The sequence below is a fragment of the Balaenoptera ricei genome, chromosome 5 (genome assembly GCF_028023285.1).
Source record: "Balaenoptera ricei isolate mBalRic1 chromosome 5, mBalRic1.hap2, whole genome shotgun sequence".
Lineage (NCBI taxonomy): Eukaryota > Metazoa > Chordata > Mammalia > Artiodactyla > Balaenopteridae > Balaenoptera > Balaenoptera ricei.
The window spans coordinates 70900767-70927016 of NC_082643.1; the positions used below are offsets into that span (position 1 = coordinate 70900767).

Sequence of the window (26250 nt, forward strand, 5' to 3'; positions counted from 1 at the left end):
CATTTTATAACCATGTTAAGGTCAGCACTTAAATATTTATTTCTGGAAGGTGGGATTGCAGGATCCCAAGGTGAAATGTGGGATCATTTCCCCTTTTATATTTCTTAGTATTTTCAGTTAAGTAAAAAAGTAATGGGTCTATTATTTTTAAAATCAGAAGAAATAAAGCTCTTCCCCCCTTCTTTTTAAAGAAAAAACATTAAAGTTATCCAGTGTGAAGAATTGGTGTGAAATTAGCATGCAGTTAATAGTTTTAACTGAGTTGTATACTAGTAACCAGAGGGCCATTTAATCTACTCAGACTTTTATTTAGATCATTCAAATATGTTAGTGGTTGCTAACTTCGGCTTCATGCTCATGTGAACATGCTGTTCACTACCTCCCTCCAAGTTAGTTTCACTATCATTTATTCTTATTCTATTTTGTAATTCAAAGCTAAACTTTGATACAGCAAATAATTCACAAGAACCACCATATACATTTTCCTGTTACACAGGGTATATAACAAGTTTAAGTAAACTTTTCATTCATTAATTTACAAGTATAATGGCATTTAATTTTAAATGGTTCTTAAAAGTTTTTAGGTTGGCTTGGGAGAAAATTCAAGCAGGAAGGTGTCATTTCTTATGACTCATTAGTGAGACTAATTTTAACATGGAGGACAGTAAAAACTTCCAAAAGGGATGCGGGGAACTAATAAAACAGTGTATGATTCTTGATTTTTTCTGTTTATCCATAAGAGAAAGATGCACATGATCAACTAAACAAATATTCATATTTGGTTTGAAAATGTAATTTTCCCTCCTGGATACTCTTACATAATAGTTTTTTGCTTGTTTTACGTATGCTACCTTTTCTAACTAGATATCAATTCACAGCTAGTTAAAAAGTTCCAGGAAAATAGCAATTTTGAGTAAACTACAAATTTTACCCCCAAATAACCCACATATGAAATAACTAGGGCAGAGAGAATAGAACATGATACATTCCAACCTCACAGAGATCAAGTCTGGAAGGGCAATATGATTTGGGTTTGTGTTTTTAAAAAATCAACTGAGCTATTTATTATTACCAATTATAGGCAACTGGTGGGAAGGGGGGGCAGATCTTACCATATCCAGAAATTAATAAAACACTTAAAAAAACAAATATAAATTTAATAATAAACATTATGGTCAGGTTGTTTATTAAGGAGGCAACCACACATACAAGTTCGGCTATAGAAATGTTTTTGCAAATCAAACTTCATGTGATCTAAAAGGACCATGCATAACGTCAAAAATGGACGCCTGTACATTCAATAAAAAGTTAAATATACATAGTCTAGATCATTCTAGAGTTATACAAACATCTGGGGACACATGTATCTAATTTCCTTTCAGAAAAACTTTTTTATAAAAGTGACGTACTGAGATAATAATTTTTAAAAGTATCTGACAATTATGAATGGTCCCCAGTATTACAAAATGTGATTCCCAGGGTATGAAAACCAAAAAAAGCCAACCCTTCAGAGAGTGTTTTATATTATACAAACAAGTTTTGTAGAAAAATGATCCAGCAAATGCTTGAGTTAAGAATATTTATATTTTTTCCAATTCTTTACACTTTTATTAACACACTTACAAAAAATAACATTCAAACACTGAGAAAATTAAATAACTTTGGAAGCAGAGCTCACAGATTTCTGCTTACATACAAGTGACAATTCTGCGCTGTTGGCACAAAAAAATAATCAACATTCATAAAACCCTTACTACTATATATCAAACATAAGTTAAAATCATAGGCACTAGTTTATCAAATCCACACTTCATCTGTAAGACTAACCACAGTGAATCCTTAGATTTTTCCCAAACAGAAAAACTGGCAATACACAAAGGCTTTCTAGTAAATAGGCAATTTTTCTCTTTAGGAAACTAAAAGCCAATAGTCTGTGGTAGTACAACAGCAGGTAAAATAATACTTTACCCAACTCAGATCCAAATATGTTTTTAACAAGTGATGAAATATTTTAATTAAAAAAAATAGACATTTTCTTTTCTGATGCAGCCATTTAAAAACAAAGTTAAATAACCTGAATATTCCTTTTGAAACTGATAATCTAACTTAAAAATGTAATGGGTGTTTTGTAATAGGGTTAAAATTCCTTTTCATTAGTAGATTGCAGCATTTTTTTTTTTCCAATGTTGCACTGAAAACTGAGACCTATTTTCTTTTGTGTATATGTGGTTTCAAAATGAGACAGTGGCTAGTTCTTTCTTTTACTTACTTAGATTTTTACACGCGATACCCCTCTACCCGAAATAGATGCTTTATCTTCCTCTGAAAAGCAACATTTTTAAGTTCATCATCATGTGGAATTCTGGCGCCATCCTTTCCTGACCCATCCCCATCACCCTCGAATCCAAGGATAAAATTTCTTCCTTGCATGATACACCAAAATACATTAGCACTGGCATTTTGAATCTCCAGCTGTTTGTGCTAACTGAATGACTACCTACTGGTCAAGCTAATAAAGTCTACCATGGGGTCCGTCATGGCAGAACAGGGGTCTTGGTTTTAAAAGTTTTATCATTCTCTCAACCTATCAACCTCAGTGCTATCCTGAATATAAGCTTCCCATTTCTCTCTCAATTTCTTTTGCCAACTTACAGAATGTGTTTGACTAATAGGAAATGAACTTATGTTCAAATATCTAAAATCCTTTAGTGACCCAGCTGCCAATATTTTAGAGCTGTTCAAATTAAATACTTAAAAACAGACCTCACCATGAAAAATGAGAAGCCTGCTGAAGAAGGAAGTTTTAGTCTGCTAATAGTCGAATAAAACCAAAATAAGTGATTTCCAAGACATACATAAGGGCCATCATAGAGCAAGTGTTTAACAGGTTACAGTCATACGTAGTAGGTTTCATTTGTTACCAAAAATGCAAAAAATTGATGTCAGGCAGAATCTAAAAGGGGCAGTATTTTCAAAGGATGTTTTGAAACAGTTTAAAGTGGATCGACTTAAGTAGGATTCAGCAGGCTATAATTTCCCACCACATAATAGGCTATTGTGTCACTTAATAGTAACAATACTACTGTCATTACCAGAGATTTTGTAAGGTAAGTGCATAGATTTCCCTCCCCCCCTCTTATTGTATGGTTTTGTTCCAGGTTGTAAGCACTGAGGTGGTGTTATTTATATCAATAATAAACACACATACTACTTGCTCTTTCCCATCGTGGAAACCTGCTAATAAAAACAAGAACTCTTAGTTCTGTAACAGATGACAGCATGTGAAAGAAGGTGGCTTCAATAGCAAAGGCTATCTTTCCTGAGCCAGGAGCTATAAAGTTTAGAAAGATTGTACAACTGATATTAAGCCCTTTTGGCAATCAAAACAAACACACAGAAGTCTGATGTGTCAATGCAACATGATGGATGCATGCTGTAACACTATCTGGTGGTGGTGATATGTGAGCTACACCCAAAACTTAAGATTAAACAAAATAATTTTTCTAATGAATCTGCAAAAATAACTTATAGGATTCTTCCAAATTTAGGTATCATGTTTTAAATCTCTAGCCCAGGTTTCTTCCCACCCTGCCCCCTTGCCATCTCAATCTAGTTTCCTGGAGAACTAGTGAAACACTAGTGAAACATTTTAGATAAGTAGTCAGAATATTAGTTCTCATTAACACAAATATTTATTGATACTATTTATACAGTAAATTAGGTTGAATGTGAAGTTTTGGATAGCTTGAATTCATCATTTTCTTGTGCACAAAGGTACTCTCTCATTTACAAATGGGCATTTCTCTTTGGCATCCATTAGTTTTTTGCCCAGATATTGGCCTCTGTCAAATATTAAAAAATCAACCTAGTTTCTATTAAACAAAACTAAAAGTGATTCCATGGAGAGTGATTGTATGATTACCAAACACATCTGATGTTAAATGTCATTAAAGTGCTGCTTGATCATCTCTGTCAGTTTGTGCTAATTAAGACAGAGAGGGCTGGGATTTTATAAATCCCAAGAGTCTTATCTGAACAGTCTGCATATAAAAGTTGTCTTTTAGCCTGGTGAAGGGGTACCCATGAAGCTGTGGACTCTGCATTCTTGTCTTTGCTGGTCAATAACAGCCATCTTTCCAACTGTCATCTTTCATGCTACTGTAGGTTTTAGGAGCTGGCAAGGATCTGAAATAAAGCAATTTATAAAGTGATTTGCAAGGTTTTATGGAACATTACCATTTTATCTTCCATATATATTAATTACTTTGTAGATGGCATCACGATCCAATGTTCTAGGGCACTGCTGAGATCAAAGCTCTAAACAGCTATTAGCGCAACCATCCCACACTCAACACGTCCACAACTTTCAAGTTTCACTGGGCATCAGGTGACTGCACTAACCTTTTTTTTGTTAACATAGCCACTTGAGTAAGAGAAAAGATTGTCTTGTCTTTTCCAACCGAATGGATCACCAAGCTTATTATTTACTTATTTATTTGAGGGGCAAATTGATGAATGTGATATTAGAGGCGTAGTGTCACCATCACGAGAGAGGCAGAATGGGACAGTGCTTAAAAGGACTCTGAAGTCAGACATACTTGGAACTGAAGGTCTTACTAGCTGAAGTCTTAGGCAAATTACTTAACCTCATTAAATTTTAATATTCTTCTCTGAAAAACAGGCATAATAACAGTACCTACATGTTTAATGCTATTGTAAAAACTAAATAAGGTACAGATATGTTATTTAGCATAGTACGTAGCAAAAAGCTTATATTCTATTGAATTCAGAAACATAATATGCTATCTTAGAATAAAAGAAGTATGGGTAATTCAGTTTCAATGCTTACAGCACAAAAGCACTTTTTTCATGCAAATAAATATTTCAAGTTTAATTATATTTGACACCTAAGTTTACTGATAGTGGTAAGCACATTCCTGAAAGGTAGATGAAGACTACAGATACATGGTTCCAAACCTGGCTGGCTCAGAATCACCTGAAGATTAAACAAACAAATTTAAAAACAGCATACCTACAGATTTTGGGCTTCACACCAGATCTACTCTCTGTGGGTAAAACTTAGGCCTCTATATTTACATAAATTCCACAGAAGATTCTGAATTGTAGCGAGGTTTGAAAACCACCCTCCTGGATTATATACTCAGACCTGATGGCTAGAAGTTTTATCTTAAATCTCATTCTAGGTTCTATTATGCTTTTAGTATCTTTATTGAATATCATTATATTCAAAATGAACAAATACCACATCCAAATGAAGTGGTTCTAACAATTTTTTCTAGAAGTTCACCAAGATGCTTAATCATGTTAGGCATCTGGGTAAATTTAACCTGAACCAAAGTGATATAATACCCCAATGTCCCAAGTGAGAATTTCTTAAGCAAGGAAAGTAATGTTTTATTCAAATTGTACTAAGATGCTAGTGGGAACCCACTAGGACTCTTGATCTTCACTATCAAATGCAGAGATGAGGATAATTCCAGTCTACCCATTTCCCTACGCTCAAGAAGGTCAAAGCAGGGCATTTGCCACTTACCTGCGAACAGGCTGTGCAAGTTTGCTGCGAGGCACTGGTATACCCCCAGCAGAAGGGGCACTGGGTCTGGGCAAGCCACTTCTCATCACAGTTGTCCCTGCAGGTCTGGTTAGAGTAGTGCTGTTGATATTGCTGGGAGGATTTGCTGGGACTGTGTTCTGAACCATGGGAGGCCCAGGTGAGGAGGTGGTTTGCATGAGTTGTGTTGTTTCTTGGCTACCAGGAGAACCAGAGCCATGGTTACTAAATGCTTTTACTGGCTGCCGGAGAGCCAAAGGAGATGGTGCTGCAGGGGAGCGGAATTTGCCTGGAGAAGGTACTGTAGAATGGCAAAGAAAAATCAATGTTTTCAGTGGAAACCAAGTGCAAGTGAAACCACTGCTTTATGACTGGGCAGCAGTACATCTGTATTCATGAAAACTCACTCTACAGAAATGCAAGGAATAAAGAATATTTCTAGGGAAACAGAGAGACAGATAGATAGATCGATCGATCGATCGATCGATCACTGGTAGCTCTTAAGTAACCAAGTCCTTACTCAGAGGATTGCAACTATCCTTGACAACAGTGTTTTAACTAGGTCAGCTAGGAATCTACAATACCAGAAAAGGCACTGCAGCATTCTGTTTTACTGTGGCAACCAACCTGAGCCACATTCTAGAGGTGAAAAAAATGCTGACTACTAGACAGCTGACTAGAATTTGAAACACACTTTCCCCTCAAAGAAACATTCATGTAAACATGTATCAAGTATCTGGAGAGTGTACCTCCAAGCCCTGCATCATCCATAGTGTAACTTATAATTTAGAAACTAAACCTGCTTCTATTGTTGTGCTTCACCAAGTAGGGAAGTTATAAATCTAGTTAGGGGCATATCAAGAGGTATACAAAGTCACAGGATAAAGATGGTACATTTTGCTGGAATGTCAATTCTACTAAGTGGTTATTTAAAATACATGTTGAAACAAATAATTATATATGAAAGAATTAAATGTACAATTTGCATTAATTTTTAAGTCAAAATAAGACTTCAGATAAATTTTATTCTTGTAGTGGTCCCTTAGCATTGTAAGTTCAGATGTCCTGGGGGACATTCATCCTTTCCTGTTTATTCTATTTGGATAAATCATCTCTGGAAGGTTTCTTCAAATGCCCATGAATGGCTATATACAATATAAATAAAAAAATATTACCTTAACATGCTTTATCTAGCAAAGAACTCTGGGGTGAGGTTCAGAGTGAATGGTCGGCGGGGAGAGGAAGGGAGGAGAGTGTAGGGGAGAAATGAATCAGAGTCACCGTATTCTCTCTCAACCTCCATTAGTTTGCCAAGGATATGAGTAGAGGAAAGTCTGACTGTGTGTCAGAATCCCAAGAAACTTTAAAAAAAGGTGTGTGTGGGGGGAGCCCAGGCACCACCCCTAGAGAATCTAGTCTGGAATGGAAATCAAGATATTTATTTTAAAACTACCATAGGCACTTCCAACCATGTTGACAAAAATAGGACAGGGCTTACCCAGTTAAGATACATAAGAACAGTTTTCAAATATTGGACAACAGGCAGTACGGGACTGTAATCCCTGAAAGAGGGAAAATAAATGTGGTGAGCTCTACTGGCACCCTGGCTTTTTTGGGGGGGGAGGTTGGATTATAGAGTGAGGAGGAGGATTCAGAGCAGATCAAAGTTATCTTGCTGATTTGAGAAGACTAAACTTGGAATCTGAGGGGCAGATTACCTTAGAGGAGGGAGGTGCTCCAGAAGACCTCTATAACTCAGCTTAGAGGTCTGCTTGAACCTTTGCTGGAATATTGAGCTGTGAATGCACCAAGTGAAGCTCCATGACACTGGGCAAAGGAGGCCTGGAGCACTGTAAACTAAACAGTTTCCAAAGCTCATACAGGACTAGGAAACATCTGAGTTTCAACCAATTAGAGTAGAGAATCCTTGTCAAACATCCAGGGCAATCAGGGGACACTCCAAAAGGAATAAACTAGTTCTAGAATAAAGCTACCCCAAATCCACTCAAACAAAACTTAAAAACAAGCCACTAAAGCAGGGGTCAGCAAGCTACCACCATGGAAAAGTAAAATGCTTTTTAAAAAAAAATTTTAGTAGAATATGGCAACACTCATGTGTTTCTATATTGTCTATGGCTGCTTTCCAGCTACAAGAGTAGCTGAAAACTTACAACAGAGACCATATCACCCACAATCCTAAAATATTTACTATCGGGCCCTTTAAGAAAATGTTTGCTGATCCCTGCTATAAAGGATTAAACTAACCCATGAAAATCTTACCTGTTTACCACAACAAAGTCTACACGATTTAAAAGAAGGTAACAAAATCCAGCACAGAACATAAAACTTCACCATGTCCACTAACCAATAAAAAATTAGTAGACATATAAAGAAATAGTAAAATGATAACCAAAACTAGGATAAAAATTAGTCAAGAGAAACAGATTAAGAAGTCACAGGAATGACTGAATTACCAGGCAAGGACTTTAAAAAGAACTATTACACATATGCTTAAGTATATAAAAAATATATATAAATATGAGGTGAGAAATAAAAGATTTTTAAAAGAGCTAGATAGAACTTTAAAAAAAAACATTTTTTCTGTTATTATTGTTATTATTATTAGCTATGCCCTGAAGCTTGCAGGATCTTAGTTCCCTGAACAGGGATCGAACCTGGGCCCCCTGCAGTGGAAGCACAGAGTCCTAACCACTGGACCACCAGGGAATTCCCAATAGAACTTTTAAAGATGAAAAACTTATAATATATTCCAAGTGCTAAGTTCACTGGATGGGAATTAATAACAATTTAGATGTTGCAGAAGAAGAGGTCCTGAAGACATAACAATAAGAATTATCTAAACTAAAGCATACAGAAAATAAAAAGACTCAAAAAAGAAATGAAAAAGACTCTAAAAAGAAATGATAAAGCCTCAATGATCTACAGGTCAAAATCATGTGGTCTAATACATGCAACTGGAGTCCCAGATGAAGGGGGTTATAAGTGGGACAGAAAAGATTTGAAGAATGGCTGAAAATTTTCCAAATTTGATGAAAACTAAACTCATGTATCTAAGTAGTTTAAAAAACAAACAAACAAAAAAAACCCGAGCAGGGCAAACAAAGGGAACACCACACCAAGGAACATCATCAAATTTCTAAAAGTGAATAATAAATTTTTAAAAAATGTTTAAACAGAGGAACAAAGATAAAATACCTCAGACTTCGATCTAGAGTTCTATATCCAGCAAAATTATCATTCAAAACTAACATCAAAGTAAAGACTTTTAAAGACAAACAAAATATGAGAAAATTTGTTGCCAGCAAGTCTTTCACTAATAGAAATGCTAAAGGAAGTTCTTCAGCTGGAAGGAAAATGATACCAAATGGTAACCCTGATCTGCATAAAGCAATAAACAGAGCCAGGAATGGTAAACATTTTGGGAAACATAAAAGATCTTTAATAAATCATTTTTAATTTCACTAAAAGATAACTGTAAAATAAAACTAACGAAAACATTCTCTGCAATTTAATATAATATATATAAAGAGAGTAAAAGTAAATGATAAATGTGGCACAAAGAATGGGAAGGAATGGAAATATACTGTTCTGAGGTTCTTACACTATAAGTGAAGTGGTATATTACTTGAAGATAACTGTAATAAGTTAAATATGTACACTGCACACTCTAAAGCAACCACTTAATAAAAAGCAAAAAAAAAAAAAAAAAAAGAGAAAGTAAGCCAACCGTGAAAATAAAATGCAATATATAAAAAGTACTCAGATATTGCAAGACTGAAAGCAGAGGAGAAAAGGAACAAAAATCTGAAGAGACAAAGAGAAAACAAGTTGTGAGACAGATTTTAAACCAACCATATTGATAACTGCATTAAATGTGAATCGTGATCACTCCAATTAAAAGGTAAATATTGCCAGTATGGACAAAAAAGCAAGAGCAACATGCTACCTAAAAGAAACACATTTTAGATATAAAGACACAGGTTAAAAGTAAAAGGATAGAAAAAGTTACCTCATACAAAACTGATTATGAAAAAGATGGAGTGTTTATAATAATATCAGAAAGCAATTACCATCAGAGATAGAGTTCATAAAGTTAAAGGGGTCGATTCAGCAAGAGGACATAAGAATACTAACTATGTATACCCAAAAACAAATATACAAAACACATGAAACAGACATAACTGAAAGGAACTAAAAAAGTCCAGAATTAGTTAGATATTTCAACACTCCTTAGTAATAGACGAAACAAATAGGTAGAAAATCAGAAAGGACAAAGACATGACCAACACCATCAATCAAGCTAACCTGACATTTATAGAACACTCCATTCAATTGGACACAGCTCAAATGTCCATCAGCAGGTGAATAGGTAAACAAATTGTGGTATATCCATACAACAGAATACCACTCAGCAACAAAGAGGAGAAAACTGCTGATACAACAAGGATGATTCTCAAAAATTAGGCAAATCTCACTTATGGTAACTAAGCACAAATCAGATATTTGCCTGAGGCTGGGAGAACTGACTGGGAGGAAGTACAAAAAAAACTTTGGGGGATGATGTAAATGGTCGATGACTTTACTGGGCTGGCTGCATGAATCTATACTCTTGTAATTAAAATTGTGCATTTAAAATTCCACCTGAGTAAAGCTGATTAAAAAAAAAAAACTCCAGGACTTCCCTTGTGGTCTAGTGGTTAAGACTCCGTGCTTCCCCAGGCTTCCACTGCAGTGGGTGCAGGTTCAATCCCTGGTTGGGGAAGTTCCGGATGCTGCAGGGTGCAGCCAAAAAAAAAACCAAAAAAACTCCATAAGGGGCTCTAAAGTAGGACCATAATTGAGAATAATTATGAACCAATTATATCTTGAATCAATTATATCCAACAAACTGTTACAGTCTCTTCTGGTAGAAAACTGAAGACAAGATGTCCACAGGACCCAAGTACCCTGAATTGCAAATTCCATGATCTTCACAGAAGTTTTTTTTTTTTCTTTATCTTACATAATCCATCTTCCCCTTTCTATAGGTGACTATGAAAGTGTTTTCTCAATTCCATTCCCTACAGTTCCACCTTTGTCTCTGCCCAAGTTGTTTCACTGTCTTCCTGGAAGCTCACTGGATAACTGAGACTCTATGCCTAAGTTATCCTCTAGCCACTATCTAAGGGTAGTGCCTAGACCTGCTTCTTCCAGTACCAACTCCAGAAAAGCCACCTTCAGTCCTAGTTTTTTTTACCATACTGGCAGCCTTTTGACTGGGATTTTGTTTTGGTGGGGATGCAGGTTTCAGATAGGAGGCAAGAACAGTAAAGTTCAGAGGGGGATCACTGAGTTTCAAGGAGTATTTTGGAAAAGTCTGGAGAGCTGGGGATAGACAGAAATGAGGTCAGGTTAAGAGATTCCCTAAGACATTGTGAATGACAATCTGGTAGATGAGAGATGACCAAGGAGTCCTAGGCTTCTTTCTTATGGTGACTGATGTAGAGGGTATGGTGAAATTAGGCAGATCATCTTGATGAGGCTGAGAGTATTTCATTTCTTTCTTTCTTTTTTTTTTTTAAATAATATTTATTTATTTGGTTGCACCAGGTCTTAGTTGTGGCTTGCTGGCTCCTTAGTTGCGGCTCGCGGGCTCCTTAGTTGTGGCATGCGAACTCTTAGTTGCCGCATGCATGTGGGATCTAGTTCCCTGACCAGGGATCGAACCCGGGCCCCCTGCATTGGGAGCACAGAGTCTTAACTGCTGCGCCACCAGGGAAGTCCCTGAGAGTGCTTCATTTCTACATCACAGCTTTATAAATACTGGAATATATCTATAATGTTTGGAATGTCTCACCAAATCTTATCTTGAAAATAGGCTTTGTGAAAGCCTTTTCCTCTGGAAAAACTTCTCACCACCATTTTAACTATTAATAGTTATGCCAGGGAAATGGATGTCTCCTGAAATTTTTTAAGAATGTGAATCTCATACTTCCACTTGGGAAAATGGAATAGATGAACTTTTCCCTATTTCTCCCAGTAAGTATAATTTAAAACCATGGGCACTGTATATAAAACAGACATAAGACTGAAACATGGAGAGAAGAAGAAACACTACTCAGGAACCTTGAGACCTGAGGGGTGACATGGTAATGAGTTCCCAGGATTTTCTTTTGCCTCATATATCCCAGATTAAAGCTGAAGAAGGCAGCAACCCAAAAAGGCCTTTGGGTATGACAGACCAAAAAATAATCTGCTCTCTCTAGCCAAAGGACTAGGAAAGAAAACTTTTAGATAATAAGTGCTCTGCTCCAGCCAAACACCACAGAAAAAACTGTGGCACTACTTTCACCCATGCCAACAAAGGCTAGTGGGGAGCCTGGACTTCTATCCTTTTGAGACTGAACAAGGCCTACAAACACCTTATCCAGGGAGGTAAGAGAGAAGGAAGTAATGAGGTGCTCTTTTCCCTCCTCTTGGGTTGGTGTCAGAGGAGGACTAGTGGAGTGTCAGGACTTTGATGATTGCTCACTGGTAGTAAGACCACCCTCATCACAGTTTCAGTGGAGACCATATGGGTAGCCAAAATTTCTACCTCCACCCAGTCGGTCCCTCCCCCTTGGGTGTCAAAAGGAACTGAGTGGGGAACCTGGGCGTCTATTCCCATAGCAGTAATGAAATCCCCCGCCCCTCATCCACCAAATGCCTGAGTGGTGTCAGAGAAAGACATACCCTTTCATAAAAGGGTAGGTTTAAATAAGATTTAGACTCTCATAATCTGAAAATGTCCAGATTTCAATTAAAAAAAAAACCAAAACAACAATTTACCATACCAAGAACCAGGAAGATCTTAAACTAAATAAAGAAATACAATCAAGAGGTGTGAACACCAAGATGACAGAGACATTAGAAATACTTGACAAAGATTTTAAAGTAGCGATCACATATAAGGAATCTAAAAAAACGGTACTGAAGAACCTAGTGGCAGGGCAGTAATAAAGACACAGATGTAGAGAACAGACTTGAGAACACAGGGAGAGGAGGGGAAGCTGGGACGAAGTGAGAGAGTAGCACTGACAAATATACACTACCAAATGTAAAATGGGTGGCTAGTGGGAAGCTGCTGCACAGCACAGGGAGATCAGCTCGATGCTTTGTGACCACCTAGAGGGGTGGGATAGGGAGGGTGGGAGGGAGATGCAAGAGGGAGGGGATATGGGGATACATGTATACTTGTAGCTGATTCACTTTGTTGTACAGCAGAAACTAACACAACATTGTAAAGCAATTATACTCCAATAAAGATATTTAACAAAAAATAAAGTAGCTATCATAAAATTTCTTGAATGAGTAATTCCAAACACTTGAAATATGCAAAAATACAAAGTCTCAGCAAATAAATAGAAGACACAGACAAACGGGAATCAAATGTAAATTTTAAAACTTACGAATGCATTAACCAAAATAAAAAACTCAGTGGATGAGCTCAGTAGCAGAATGGGGGCTGGGGGAACCCCAGTGAACTGGAAGATAGAACAAAAGAAATTACCCAATCTGAACATAGAGAAAATAGACTTAAAAACAAACAAACAAACAAACAAAAAGCCTCCCAGTGAAACAGAAATAAAAGTGAAAATAAACAAATAGGACCTAATCAAATTTACAAGCTTTTGTACAGCAAAGGAAACCATAAACAAAACAAAAAGACAACCTACAGAATGGGAGAAAATATTTGCAAATGATGTGACTGACAAGGGCTTAATTTCCAAACTATACAAACAGCTCATAAACAAAAAACAAACAACCCAATTGAAAAATGGGCAGAAGACCTAAATAGACATTCCTCCAAAGAAGACATACAGATGGCCAATAGGCACATGAAATGAAACTCAACATTGCTAATTATTAGAGAAATGCAAATCAAAACTACAATGAGGTACCACCTCACACTGGTCAGAATGGCCATCATTAAAGAGTTCACAAATAACAAGTGCTGGAGAGGGTGTAGAGAAAAGGGAACCCTCCTACAGTATTTGTGGGAATGTAAGTTGGTGCAGCCACTATGGAAAACAGTATGGAGGTTCCTCAAAAAACTAAAAATATATCTAGCATATGATCCAGCAATCCCACTCCTGGGCATATATCTGGACAAAACTACAATTCAAAAAGATACATGCACCCCTATATTCACAGCAGCACTATTCACAATAGCCAAGACATGGAAACCACCTAAATGTCCATCAACAGATGAATGGATAAACAAGATGTGTTAAATATATACAATGGAATACTACTCAGCTGTAAAAAAAGAATGAAATAATGCCATTTTCAGCAACATGGATGGACTTAGAGATTATCATACTAAGTGAAGTAAGTCAGAAAGAGAAATACAAATACCATACGATATCACTTATATGTGGAATCTAAAATATGACACAAATGAACCTATTTACAAAACATTAACAGACTCACAGACATAGAGAAAAGACTTGTGGTTGCCAAGGGAGAGGGCAGTAGGGGAGGGATGGATTGGGAGTTTGGGATTAGCAGATGCAAACCGTTATATCTAGAATGGATAAACAACAAGGTCCTACTGTATAACATGAGGAACTACATTCAATATCCTGTGATAAACCATAATGAAAAAGAATTTTTAAAAGAATGTGTATATATATATATGTGTATAACTGAATCACTCTGCTGTACAGTAGAAATTAACAAAACACTGTAAATCAACTACTTCAATAAAAAAAAGAAAAAAATGAACAGAATTTTTGGGGACCTGTGGGACTACAAGAAAAGACCCACATTTTCATGTCACTGGAGTACTGGGAGGAAAGGAGAAAGAGAGGACAAAAAGTACCGTGAGAAATAATGACTTCCCATATACAAAAACTTCCCATATTTGTCAAAGGACATAAACCTGCAGATTCAAAAAACTAGGAGAACACTAAACTAGGTAAATCCAAAGCAATCCATGCCAAGACACATCATAGTTATAAACTTCTGAAAACGAAACACAAGAAAAAGCCTTGAAATCAGAGAGAGAAATAACACCTAACCTATAGGGGAAAACGAATTGTAAGAACAGTGGATTTCTCATCATAGCCCTCAGAGGCCAGGAGAAAAGTAGCAAATATTTTTCAAGAGTTGAAAGAAATGTCAACCCAGAATCCTATACTCAGAGAAAATATCCTAGAAGAACTAAAGGAAAATCAAGACATTCTCAGACAAAAGAAAACAAAGACAATTTGTGGCCGGCAGACCGCATCCCCCCAAAAAATCCCTAGCTAAACAAATTCTATAAACAGAAAGAAAATGATAAAAACATGGAAACTTGGAATATCAGAAAAGAAGAAAGAACAAGGTAAGCAAAAATATGGGCAGACATATAGGCTTTCCCTCTCCTCGAGTTTTCAAAATTATATGTGCAGGTTGAAGAAAAAATTATAACACCGATGTTGTTGGAAATATTATTTAAAGGAAATATTTAAGACAATTATAAATGGGGTGAGGGTAAAGGTACATGAAAAAAGGTAAGGTTTACATATTTGAACTGATAAAATGATAACATCAACAGACAGTGATATGTATATATGATGTTATGTATACATAATGTAATGTAATGCAACCACTACATATGCAAACATATGGACTCAAAAACACTATATATAAGTCAAAATGGAATTCTAAAGAATGTTCAAATAACCCACAGGAATGCAGGAAAAAGAAAATAGAGAAATGAAAAGTAGAAAAAACAAAAAACAACAAATAAAATGGCAGACTTAAGCATATCAATAATTACATGAAATGTAAATGGTCCATCTACACCAATTATTAAGACAGAGATTTGGTAGAAATGCATTTAAAACATAATCTAACTTTATGCTGTCTTTAAGAAACTCACTCCAAATATAAAAATATAGGGAGGTTGAAAGTTAAGGGATGGAAAAAATATATCAAGCAAATAACACAATATAATGAAGATAATGAAAAAGAAAATTATCAGGGACAAAGAGGGATAATACATAATGAAAGCAGGGTCAAATTATCAAGAAGACAAAACAATCCTAAATGTGTATGTACTAAACAGAGCTATAAAAACGTGAAGGATAAACTTACAGAACTGAAAGGAGAAATAGACAAATCCACAACAGTTGGAGACCTAAACACCCCCCTCTTAACAACTGATAGAACATGTAAGAACTCAACATCACCACCACCAACCACAGAATCTAACTGACATTTATAGAACAATCCACTAAACAACAGCAGAATACACATTCTTTTCAAGTGTCCACAGAATATAAGCCAAGATAGACTATGCCCTGGGCCATAAAGTAAATTACAACAATTTTTTAAAAACTGCAATTACAAAGAGTACTTTCTCTGACCATAATACAATCAAACTAGAAATCAATAACTAAAAGGTAACAAAAAGATGAAAAAAATCACTTGAAAACTAAATGATATACTTCTTGATAGAAATTTTATAATACATGGAACTGAATAAAAATTAAAATACAAAATATCAAAGTTTGTGGGTCATAATTAGGAAAAAGAAAAGTCTTAAATCAGTAATCTAAGTTCCTACTTCAAAAAGCTAGAGAAAGTAGAGAGAAATAAACTCAAAGCAAGCAGAAGAAGATAATAAAGAGCAGAAATCAATGAGATTGAATAAAGAAAAACAGAGAAAAATCAAAGAAATAAAGATTTCTTTCAAGAGGACAATAAAATTGACAAGCCTGACAAAATAAAAAGGAGAGAAAACACAAATTACCAATATCAGTAATGAAAATGGGATATCACTGCAGACCCTGAAGACATCAAAAGGATCATAAGGGAGTGCTAAGAACAATCCTACACACATTAATTTGACAATTTAGATGAAATGAACCAATTCTTCAAAATGCACAAACTAGCACGACTCATCTTGTATATAACAGATAAACTGAATGGCCATATAATTATTAAGGAAACTGATTTCATAATTCAAAACCCTCTGAAAGAGAAACCTCCAGGCCCAGATGGTTTTGCTGGAAAATTCTACCAAAGGTTTAAAGAAGAATTAACACCAATTCTATATACTCTCTATCAGAAAACAGAAGAGGAGGGAACACATCACAATTCATTTTATGAAAGTAGTATCACCAGCAGTACCAAAAACAGAAAAAGATAGTGTCAAAAAAGAAACCTACAGACCAATATCTGTCAGGAAAATAGACATAAGCCTCCTTAACAAAATATTAGCAAAAAGAACTCAGTGATACATAAAAAAAAATTATATACCATGATTGAGTGGGGTTTATTCCAGGATGCAAAGTTGGTTCAATATTTGAAAATCAATCCATGTAATCTACCACAATAACAGGCTAAAGAAGAAAAATCACATGAGCCTATCTATTGATGTAAAAAAAGTGTCTGACAAAATTCAACACATATTCATGACAAAATTTTCAGAAAAACAGGGAGTAGGAACTTCAACTTGATAAAGAGCACCTACAAAAAATCTACAGCTAACATTATATTTAATGATGAAAGACTGAATGCTTCCCCTCTAAGATCCAGAACAAGGCAAGGATATAGGCTCTCACCACTCTTATGTAATACATGCTGGAAGTTCTAGCCAGTGCAATAAACAAGAAAAGGAAATAACGGACATATAGATTAGAAAGAAAGAAAGAAACTTTCTCCACGATTGTTTACACAGAAAATCCCAAGGAATCTAAAAACAAAAGAACAAAACAAAAAAAACCTTCCAGAAATTTTGAGTTCAGGAAAGTCACAGGATGGAAGATTAACATACAAAAATCGATTGTATCTCTATACGCTGGCAATAAATGCATGGAAATAAAAATTTTAAATGCAATACCATTTGCACTGCACCCCAAAAAAGAGAAAATAGATATATAGATGTAAATCTAATAAAACAAATCTCGGCAAATATCACAGGTTAGCTGCAAAGATCAAATGAGCAATGTGTAAGTAAACTGTTGGTAAAATGTAAAATATTATAGGATTTGTAAGGCGTATCATATCCATGCCTCCCTTATCTAAGGAATACGGTGCTTTTCAGCCTGTTGCAGCTCAGTTATCTGGAAAGATATTCAACAATGCCACTCAGGACAGTCTCCTAAGCTGTCCTTATAAATTAACTAAAATACAGGGATTAAGTAAATTAGGCTCCATTACCCAAATTAATTATGACAGCAGGCTACAGTTTCTCTTTACTCATTGTGGATACCGAGAATTACACCTGAATCAAGGCACAAAATGAAGGAATGTTATCTGCTCCAAGCAAGAATTAGAATGCTATTTATAAAACTGAGATATGACTAAGAATGTTAACTGTGGTGTCTAAGTCATCTCTAAAATGGAATGGTGGGTGATATGAGGATTCTTATTTTTTGAATATTCATTTTTGTCTTTCAATAAGCATTTAATAAAAATGGTAAGTTTATTTTCTAATTAAGGCTTGTATAATTCAGCAGGCACTTAACTCTAAAATGGAGAAATTGAGTAAACTGTATACTGTTTTTAGCTTGATACTCACTGAATACAAAATGTTTTACAAATAATATATCTCAATATTAAACACTATCTTGCAATATAAAAACTAGACACTCCAAGTGGTTGTCTTCACAGTCATGTGTCAACCAAACTACAAATTACATTAATTGTATACTTTTTAAAAATATGTAAATATCCAATAAATGCACAGTTTGCAATAAAAATACACACATTGCCAAACACTGGCTACCATGACTGATGGGGAGCAAAGTACATATGCCATTCAATTATTTAAAAAATAAAGACAAAAATACTTCCTTGTCAACTATCCCTTACTTTATAGGTATATCATTCCAGTCACTCAATGGTCTATGCACCATAAATGATGGCAACAGGTTACTGACATAATAAGGACTTTAAAATAATTTCTTGTTATTAAAGACCACAGAGATGAAGTAAATATGATTCTCTCATTACAGAGTTAAAGAATCCTTGTTAGGACTTCCCTGGTGGCACAGTGGTTAAGAATCCGCCTGCCGATGCAGGGAACACAGCTTCGAGCCCTGATCCGGGAAGATCCCACGTGCTGCGGAGCAGCTAAGCTCGTGTGCCACAACTACTGAGCCTGCGCTCTAGAGCCCATGTGCCGCAACTACTGAGCCCATGAGCAGCAACTACTGAAACCTGTGTGCTCTAGGGTGCGCGTGCTGCAACTACTGAGCCCATGAGCAGCAACTACTGAAACCCGTGTGCTCTAGAGCCCGCAAGCCACAACTACTGAGCCTGAGCACCACAACTACTGAAGCCCGCGTGTTCTAGAGCCTGCGTGCTGCAACTACTGAGCCCACGAGCAGCAACTACTGAAACCCGTGTGCTCTAGGGCCCGCGTGCTGCAACTACTGAAGCCCGTGTGCCTAGAGCCTGTGCTCCGCAACAAGAGAAGCCACCACAATGAGAAGCTTGCGCACCACAACGAAGAGCAGCCCCTGCTCACCACAACTAGAGAAAGCCCACGTGCAGTAACAAAGACCCAACGCAGCCAAAAAAAAAAAAGAGACATCCTTGTTAAAAGAGATACTAGTAACTATTACAACCCTTCCACTTTACAGAGAAGGAAAATTGCCACAACCACAGAAATCAACTGAGCAAATAAACAGGAAAGTCAGGACTTGAATTCAGGTCTCCTGATTCCCAGATTGGTGTTCTTTACCTCTCGGTAATACCAAAAGAGAAACACCTCTGGGAGTAGACATTAAAATGTCTTTTTCACCATTTTAATTTTCAACTAGACTCAGAAAGTTTATTTGTGGGGCTACTATCCTATGCAGGTTTTATAAGATACAACACCAAGGCATATTAAATTTGTAATGGCTGACAAGTAATCATAAAAAAATAACAAGACGTAGAATCCCTTGATTTCTTCTTTCATTAGGGTACAGTACTTACCATTATTTCTGTAAGCATATATTTATCAAGAGAATATTTATTAAACATAAGAGGCAGAAGAAACCCCTGGGAACAGGTTTCACTAGCTTTTCTTCCATACATACAAAAAGACTGATAGATAAGAATAAATAAGCTACCAGCAAACATTTGCAGCATTAGCAGCATTATTTACAACAGGTACAAAGTGGAAACAACTCAAATGTCCACCAACTGATGAATGGATAAACAAAATTTGTTTGAAAGAGCCAGCTGCAAAGATCACATATTGTATGATTCCATTGATATGAAATGTTCAGCACAGGCAAATCCAGAGTCAGAAAGATTAGTGGTTGCCAGTGACTGGAAGGAGTGGGGAATGGGAGTGACTGTTAATGGGCATGGTGTTTCTTATGGGGTGATGATAATCTCTAAAATCAGACAGTGGTTAACAGTTGCTCAACTCTGTGAATATACAGTTGACCTTTGAGCAATTCAGGGGGTTAAGGGTGCTGACCCTCTGCACAGTGGAAAATCCACATATAACTTTGCAGTTGGCCCTCTACATGCATGGTTCTGCATCTGTGGATTCAACCAACTACAGATTGTGTAGTATTGTAGCACATACTTAGTGAAAAAAAATCCGTGTATAAAAAAAAAAAAAAAAAATCCGTGTATAAATGAACCCATACAGTTCAAACACGTGTTGTTCAAGGGTCAACTGTACTAAAAAACACTGATTTATACACTTTAAAAGGATGAATTTTAAAACAGGGGAGGGGAGTAAAAGCAAGAAATCTCAGAAAATAAACAGCCATATTTTTGAACAGTTTCCTAAAACAAAAGAAGAGGGAGCACTAGAGCCATAAATTAGAAAATCTTAAAACTCCCTTTCTAAACGTTTAGAAAAACCAATTTCACAGAAAAATGAGCAATAGAAAAAGAGTAAGGCAAAATCCCATATAAAATTACTAAATAAAAAAATAGAGAGAATAAGGAATAGAATAATATTTCTACCAATGGTGAAACCTTGCCAAATATGTCCACCATGCACATGCACAAAAAGATGAAAATAACAAGATATGAAAGAACATAAATCAGAATGAAAAAACACTCAAAAGGGAGGTGGTGGAACACAGAAGAGAATCAGACATAAAATAAATCATTTCAAAATGAAATCTAAGAAAGAAGGAACACAAGAGTCACCATATACAGTATCTTATGCTTTAAAAGAAATAAACAATGAAAATAAACTTTTATAGAACAAGAAGAAATGAAGAAAGATGAAAAGGATTCAAGAGAAGGCAACAAACACAGAAGAAAGGCAAAGAACACCCAACATGTGTATAAGAAGAGTCCCCACAAAAAAAGAAAGCCAAAGCAAAAGAACACAATTAAAAAAAACTATAATTGTAAAGAACTTGCCTAAAATTTTTAAAACTCTGCAATTTCAAATTAAAATAACACACCACCTATCTGGGGAAATCAACTCAGAATGACAAACACTAAGACATAGTCTCATAAATTACTGAACTTCGAAGGAGAAGAAAACAACCTTTGGACATCCAGATAAAAAGACCAAACGATTGTAATGGAAACAATTCTTTATTCCTGACAAAAATGGAGTCATATATTTAAGATACTCAAGGAAAGAAAATGTGAGCCAAAGATTTCATATCTAGCTAACGACTTTCAAATATAAAAAGAGCAGACAAGCTGTCATCGACATGCAAAAATTGAGGGAACAGATATTGTTCCCATTAACTCCTTAAGGAATCTAACAGAGGATAAGCTTTAAACAAGAAAACTCACTGGTGAGACAATATCAACAGACAGGTAGCAAGCATCAAATATTATTTAAATGTAGGGCTGAGACTAAATGAGGCATATAAAGGAGAGTATATAGTAGCTATTTATGGAAAAAGCTTTTTTTATTTTTATTGGAGTATAGTTGATTTACAATGTTGTGTTAGTTTCAGGTGTACAGCAAAGTGAATCAGCTATACATACACATATAACCACTCTTTTTTTAGATTCTTTTCCAATATAGGCCATTACAGAGTATTGAGTAGAGCTCCCTGTGCTATACAGCAGGTTCTTATTAGTCATCTATTTTATATATAGTAGTGAATATATGTCACTCTCAATCTCCCAATTTATCCCTTCCCCCCTCATCCCCTAGTAACCTATTTATGTAAAAAGTTTTATAAACTGCTTTTAGTAACCATACTGTATGGTATTACACTAATGTTATCCCCAGAAGATTCTGTGTAAAACGTGGGAGAAAACAATTATTAAATGATACTCTATTTCTATGTGTTTCTGAGAGATAGGCTTCTCGGAGAAGAATAAAATAAAGAAAGCTTTAAGTTAAAAGAGGTTAAGTAATTACCCTCAAGCCCTAAATTTGATTAGGAAGTATCAGCATGAACTCATTAAGGCGTTCAATCTTAAAAAATATACAAACACAAATCTACACATATATATTTCTAGTAACTGAAAAGAACTAGAAACAATGACCAACTGGATAGTAAAGAGCACAACTAAAAACTCAGACTTTAGTTTTGAAATTCCATTTCCTACCAAAAGAAATCAGGATTTTTTTTGAGAAATAACTAAATTCAGGTCTGTGGCAGGAAATGTATAAGATGAGCCTGTCTTGTCATACCAGTTATCAAGACGTTATCAAAGACTACCAGGGTTGTGTCAAAAAGACCTGAACGCCAACTTGAAGATGCTTCTACCAAAGTTGGGAAAATACTCAGATCGAAACACATTAAAAAATGTTTAAATCTGTTAAGTTTATAATGAGATATATATATATATGTATGTGTGCGTGTATATATATATATATGAAAAATATTGGTCACCTTTGGAGGATCCTAGATTGCCAATTTTTTATTTTGTAAACTGGTAAATAAAGGGAAAGAACAAGTATTGAAATAAAACCTCAGTGCTGGTTAACCAAAGAATAAGGAAAAGTTTCTCTTAGGAATGTTAGAATTGAAATAACCCAATTCTGCAATTCCTAATAAAGTAAGGACATAGGCATTATGCATCAATGCCTGCTAATATCACATGAAACAGGCAACGCCAAGAAGTACCACCACCTATATAGTAGTCTTGCCAAAAATAACATAACTGAATCTAATTAAGCATGTAGATAACTAACAATTTATAGGAAATACAGAGGAACCTGATAAATGACACCATGGAAAATCCAGTCTGTGTTAACATCTACAGGACAAGTGATTTGTTGGTTTCTTCAAACAGCAAGGGGGAGTAAAGAGTTGGAGGAAAACTATAAATTAAGAGAAACTTAAAAAAGACATATATTAAAGAGGCAAAACTATAATTTCATTACTTGGATGATAAAAATTATACAGAAAAGTAAGGAAGTGATCGCTATAAAAATTTGGAAGAATGGCTATTCTTGGGAGAGGGGGTCAAGAGAGGGTTGTGTTTGGAAGCAGATGGGTATAGAGCATCTGAGGTAGCAAGTTCTAGTCTCCTGATATGACCGGTAGTTACAAGGGGGTCACCTTATAGGAATTCATTAAGCTCTCTACGTATTATATGGTTTTCTGAATTTGTGCTATATTTTAAAATAACAAAGATTAAAAAATAGATTTATAAATTAGAAATCCTTTTAAATTTATTAATCCTTATATTCTTAGACAAATGTACTAGAGTTTATGAAAGGACAAGACAAAAAGTTCTACAATCTCCAGATATGGAGAGAAATACTTTAATAAGGTTAAAGTATAAATTGAGGGAAAACTAGAGTATATGAAGAGGTGCACTAAGCTGTAGTTTTACTATTGTAAAAAATGTTTCCTCCTCTAATGGTAGCAGCATTTTGCCTTATCTATAAACTTGGGAGTTAGGGAGGAATAAAAATATAATGAGGGTTAATTGGAATCAGGTGATTTTTTAAAACCACAGAATGTTAAAGGCTTTTAATATTTTAAAATGCAGTCCTATTTAATCAGGAAAATCAAGGCACAAATTTCAGAGAGGTGGAAATTTTGATCTAGGACTTTCTTCAGCAAAGGAAATTGACAGATGTAGTCAAGATTTAACTAAAGAGGAAAAAAGAATCTTAGAAAATCATAAAAGCCTTAGCAAGTCTAAATGTAAATAAAACCTATTCAAGTATCATTCCAAAGATAGCATGAAATGATCTAACAGAAATTTGTGTGTTTGGAGGGAGCGCCAAGAACAGCCCCCATGCTCTCTCCTTTCCTTCTCCCAATTGTATATAACCGTCATGGGAGGGAGAGCAACTCCTATCATTTTAACTGTATCTAACAACTGTTTATGGCAGAGGCTGGCTTTGATCACAACTGTTAACAGAAGAAAAAGTAAAGAGGGACTAGAACAGAGAAAAAAATAGAAAAGAATATAATGCATAATAATGCATTATAATATAACAATATATAATAATGCATAAATAATATAATGTTTATGCTTCAGATTCAATATGTGTTAGCTGACAGAAAAGGGAACATGAAATTTTAAATTTTGGATCCAGGGTAATGACAAAATTCCTGGGTTCATATCAATAAGGCCTCTTATAAATATTGCTTATGTCACCTTAAATATCTCAAAACATAGTGAATTAGAAAATTAAAGCAGTATTAGACAACTACCATCATGAACTCCTCCTTAGTTGTTTCTTTCCTTCTAAATAAAAATATGTTTGTAAATTTAAATTTGTCCTTATCTCTACATTCACTTCTCTAATTAGTCTTCATTTTCTTCCCCTGACTTGTTGAGGTTTCTACCCTGTTTATCTCTACTTGACTGAGTTCCCAGCAACTGGAGATAAATAAAATATATCTTTATCAAAGCAGTTTAAGCAGTCACTTCTACGAAGTCTTAAAAAAACACTGCATTCTTTTCCTCAAAGAGAAAAGTGGGCTGAAGAAACACAAAAGCTTTGCAAGAAGAAAACGCAATGAGGGATGTGTCCAGCCCTTTCTGAGTTAGTGGCATGAGCGTGTTCATCAACAAATGTTTATGGTGTGTTTCTTTGTGCCAGGCAACACAGTTTTACTTCCCTTCACATCTTCAAACTCCAGCTACTACTAAATGCAATTAAAATCAGTGACCATTTTTCCAATAGTTAAGGAAACCATCTTCTTCCTCTTCCCATGATTCTGTGAGCCCTTAAAATAAGTAAATCAGCTTTCTAGAAAATGTTATAGGCTCATCCCCAGGATGAGGAACAACTGATTTATGTGGCAATTTACTATCTAGTCCATGTTTCCCTATTGGATGGGATTAATGTGCAAAGATACCTAAGAAAACGTGGTGTCTGAATCCTGTCTGCTTCACATCCCCACAATAGCAGAGAATCCCACAGTCCAATGCAGACTCCTCTCTCTCAAAGTCTAGACATGAGGGTAAATTAGAAAATCCATTTTGACCTTGGATCCAAGAGATATTCTCCAACTCAGCTTTACCAGTAATTAAACTAGTATTTTAAATCCTATCATATATTGTTCCTTTTTCAATTGGTTTAGAACTTATAGTATAAAATGATGATCACCAAGCCACAGTACGACCAGAAAATAAGGGAGTCTGGATTAAGATAAATGAGAGATTAAACAAAATGAAACAAAAAGGAACAAAAAATCAAACATGTACACGCACAAACTTCTCTCTCTTTACCATGTCATCTAGACAGCTAGAGGTACCAGGAATTATGAGACTGGGTTTTCCTGTTATCTTATCACAGAGGGTAGGCAGTTTGGTAGTTCAGAATCACAAAAATAATGTAACCTCCACAGGCGTCCCCCAACCCCCAAAAAAAATCAGCCAGAAGTTATGATCTTCTCGATCTAATAAATAGCAACATAAAATCTTCAAGTAAAAATTTTAAATTATATAAGTGTACCTAATGCCAAAAAACATTATGAAGCAGCTTATAGAGGCATACAAAAAATAAAATTTATATAAACTTAAAATCCTCTCTTGCCCTGGTATAGATACTACAATCCTTTTATAATCATCTGTTTTCACCTACCTTCTACCCCTAGAAGTACTCGAAAGTATCTGGAAATCTCAAAAAAGAGGTTTAAGGTCCTCAAATAATTTAAGAACCTTTTCTACAATGATACTTAACAAGTCACCTTCTTCTCCATCAAAAGAGCATAATCTATTCAGTCTATTATTATTTCTGACAGTGGCACCAAAACACACCCTTACTAGAGGCCTATAATCAGCCCCTGACATCCAAAACACAAACATTCCAACATTCTACTTTTCTATTTGACTATTCTCTTTTCTTTGGATTCTAATATCTAAAACTATTTCCTTAAATTATACTTAATCCACCAAATCATTGCTAAAACATTTGCATTAATGAACTTGCTAAAGTACCTATTTCAGTACTTTTATAACCATATTAACTAAATCGTTTTTTCAACAAATCAAATCCCAAACCTCCTCTTTCCATATAATGTCCTGTTAGTGTTTTATCCTTCTTATATAGCTTTGTTATTTACTGAGTTCTGAAGCTAGCAGGAAATCTACATGTCCTGGATAGGGGAAATATTTGCCTATATTTGTTCTGTCCCATTTCCTCTGAGGTTTCTATTCATTCTTATTACTGCTGGTCTATCTAATCCCACAGTGTTTCTCCCAATTCTACTTCTTTCTAGCTGTCCATACATCCAATCTCTTGGAACCAACATGATAACTTCGATGTCAACCTTCATATATTTCTTCAGCTGTCAGTT

General features: G+C 35.4%; 1 protein-coding gene and 1 non-coding gene across 5 annotated transcripts in view; both read right to left on the reverse strand.

Annotated features, from left to right (window-relative positions):
- Positions 1-1151: 1151 nt before the first annotated feature.
- SLAIN2 (SLAIN motif family member 2) overlaps positions 1152-26250 on the reverse strand; it is a 79086-nt gene continuing 53987 nt past the window's right edge. For all 4 annotated transcript variants that reach the window (XM_059923054.1, XM_059923053.1, XM_059923052.1 and 1 more), the window contains 2 exons: positions 5555-5873; positions 1152-4185 (listed from right to left, as the gene is read on the reverse strand). In XM_059923054.1, the coding sequence (XP_059779037.1) occupies positions 4119-4185; positions 5555-5873 (386 nt within the window). In that variant the 3' untranslated portion in view covers positions 1152-4118. The remainder of the gene's footprint in view (positions 4186-5554; positions 5874-26250) is intronic.
- TRNAG-UCC (transfer RNA glycine (anticodon UCC)) lies at positions 8227-8299 on the reverse strand. Its single transcript has one exon. It is a non-coding gene; the product is annotated as a tRNA-Gly (tRNA).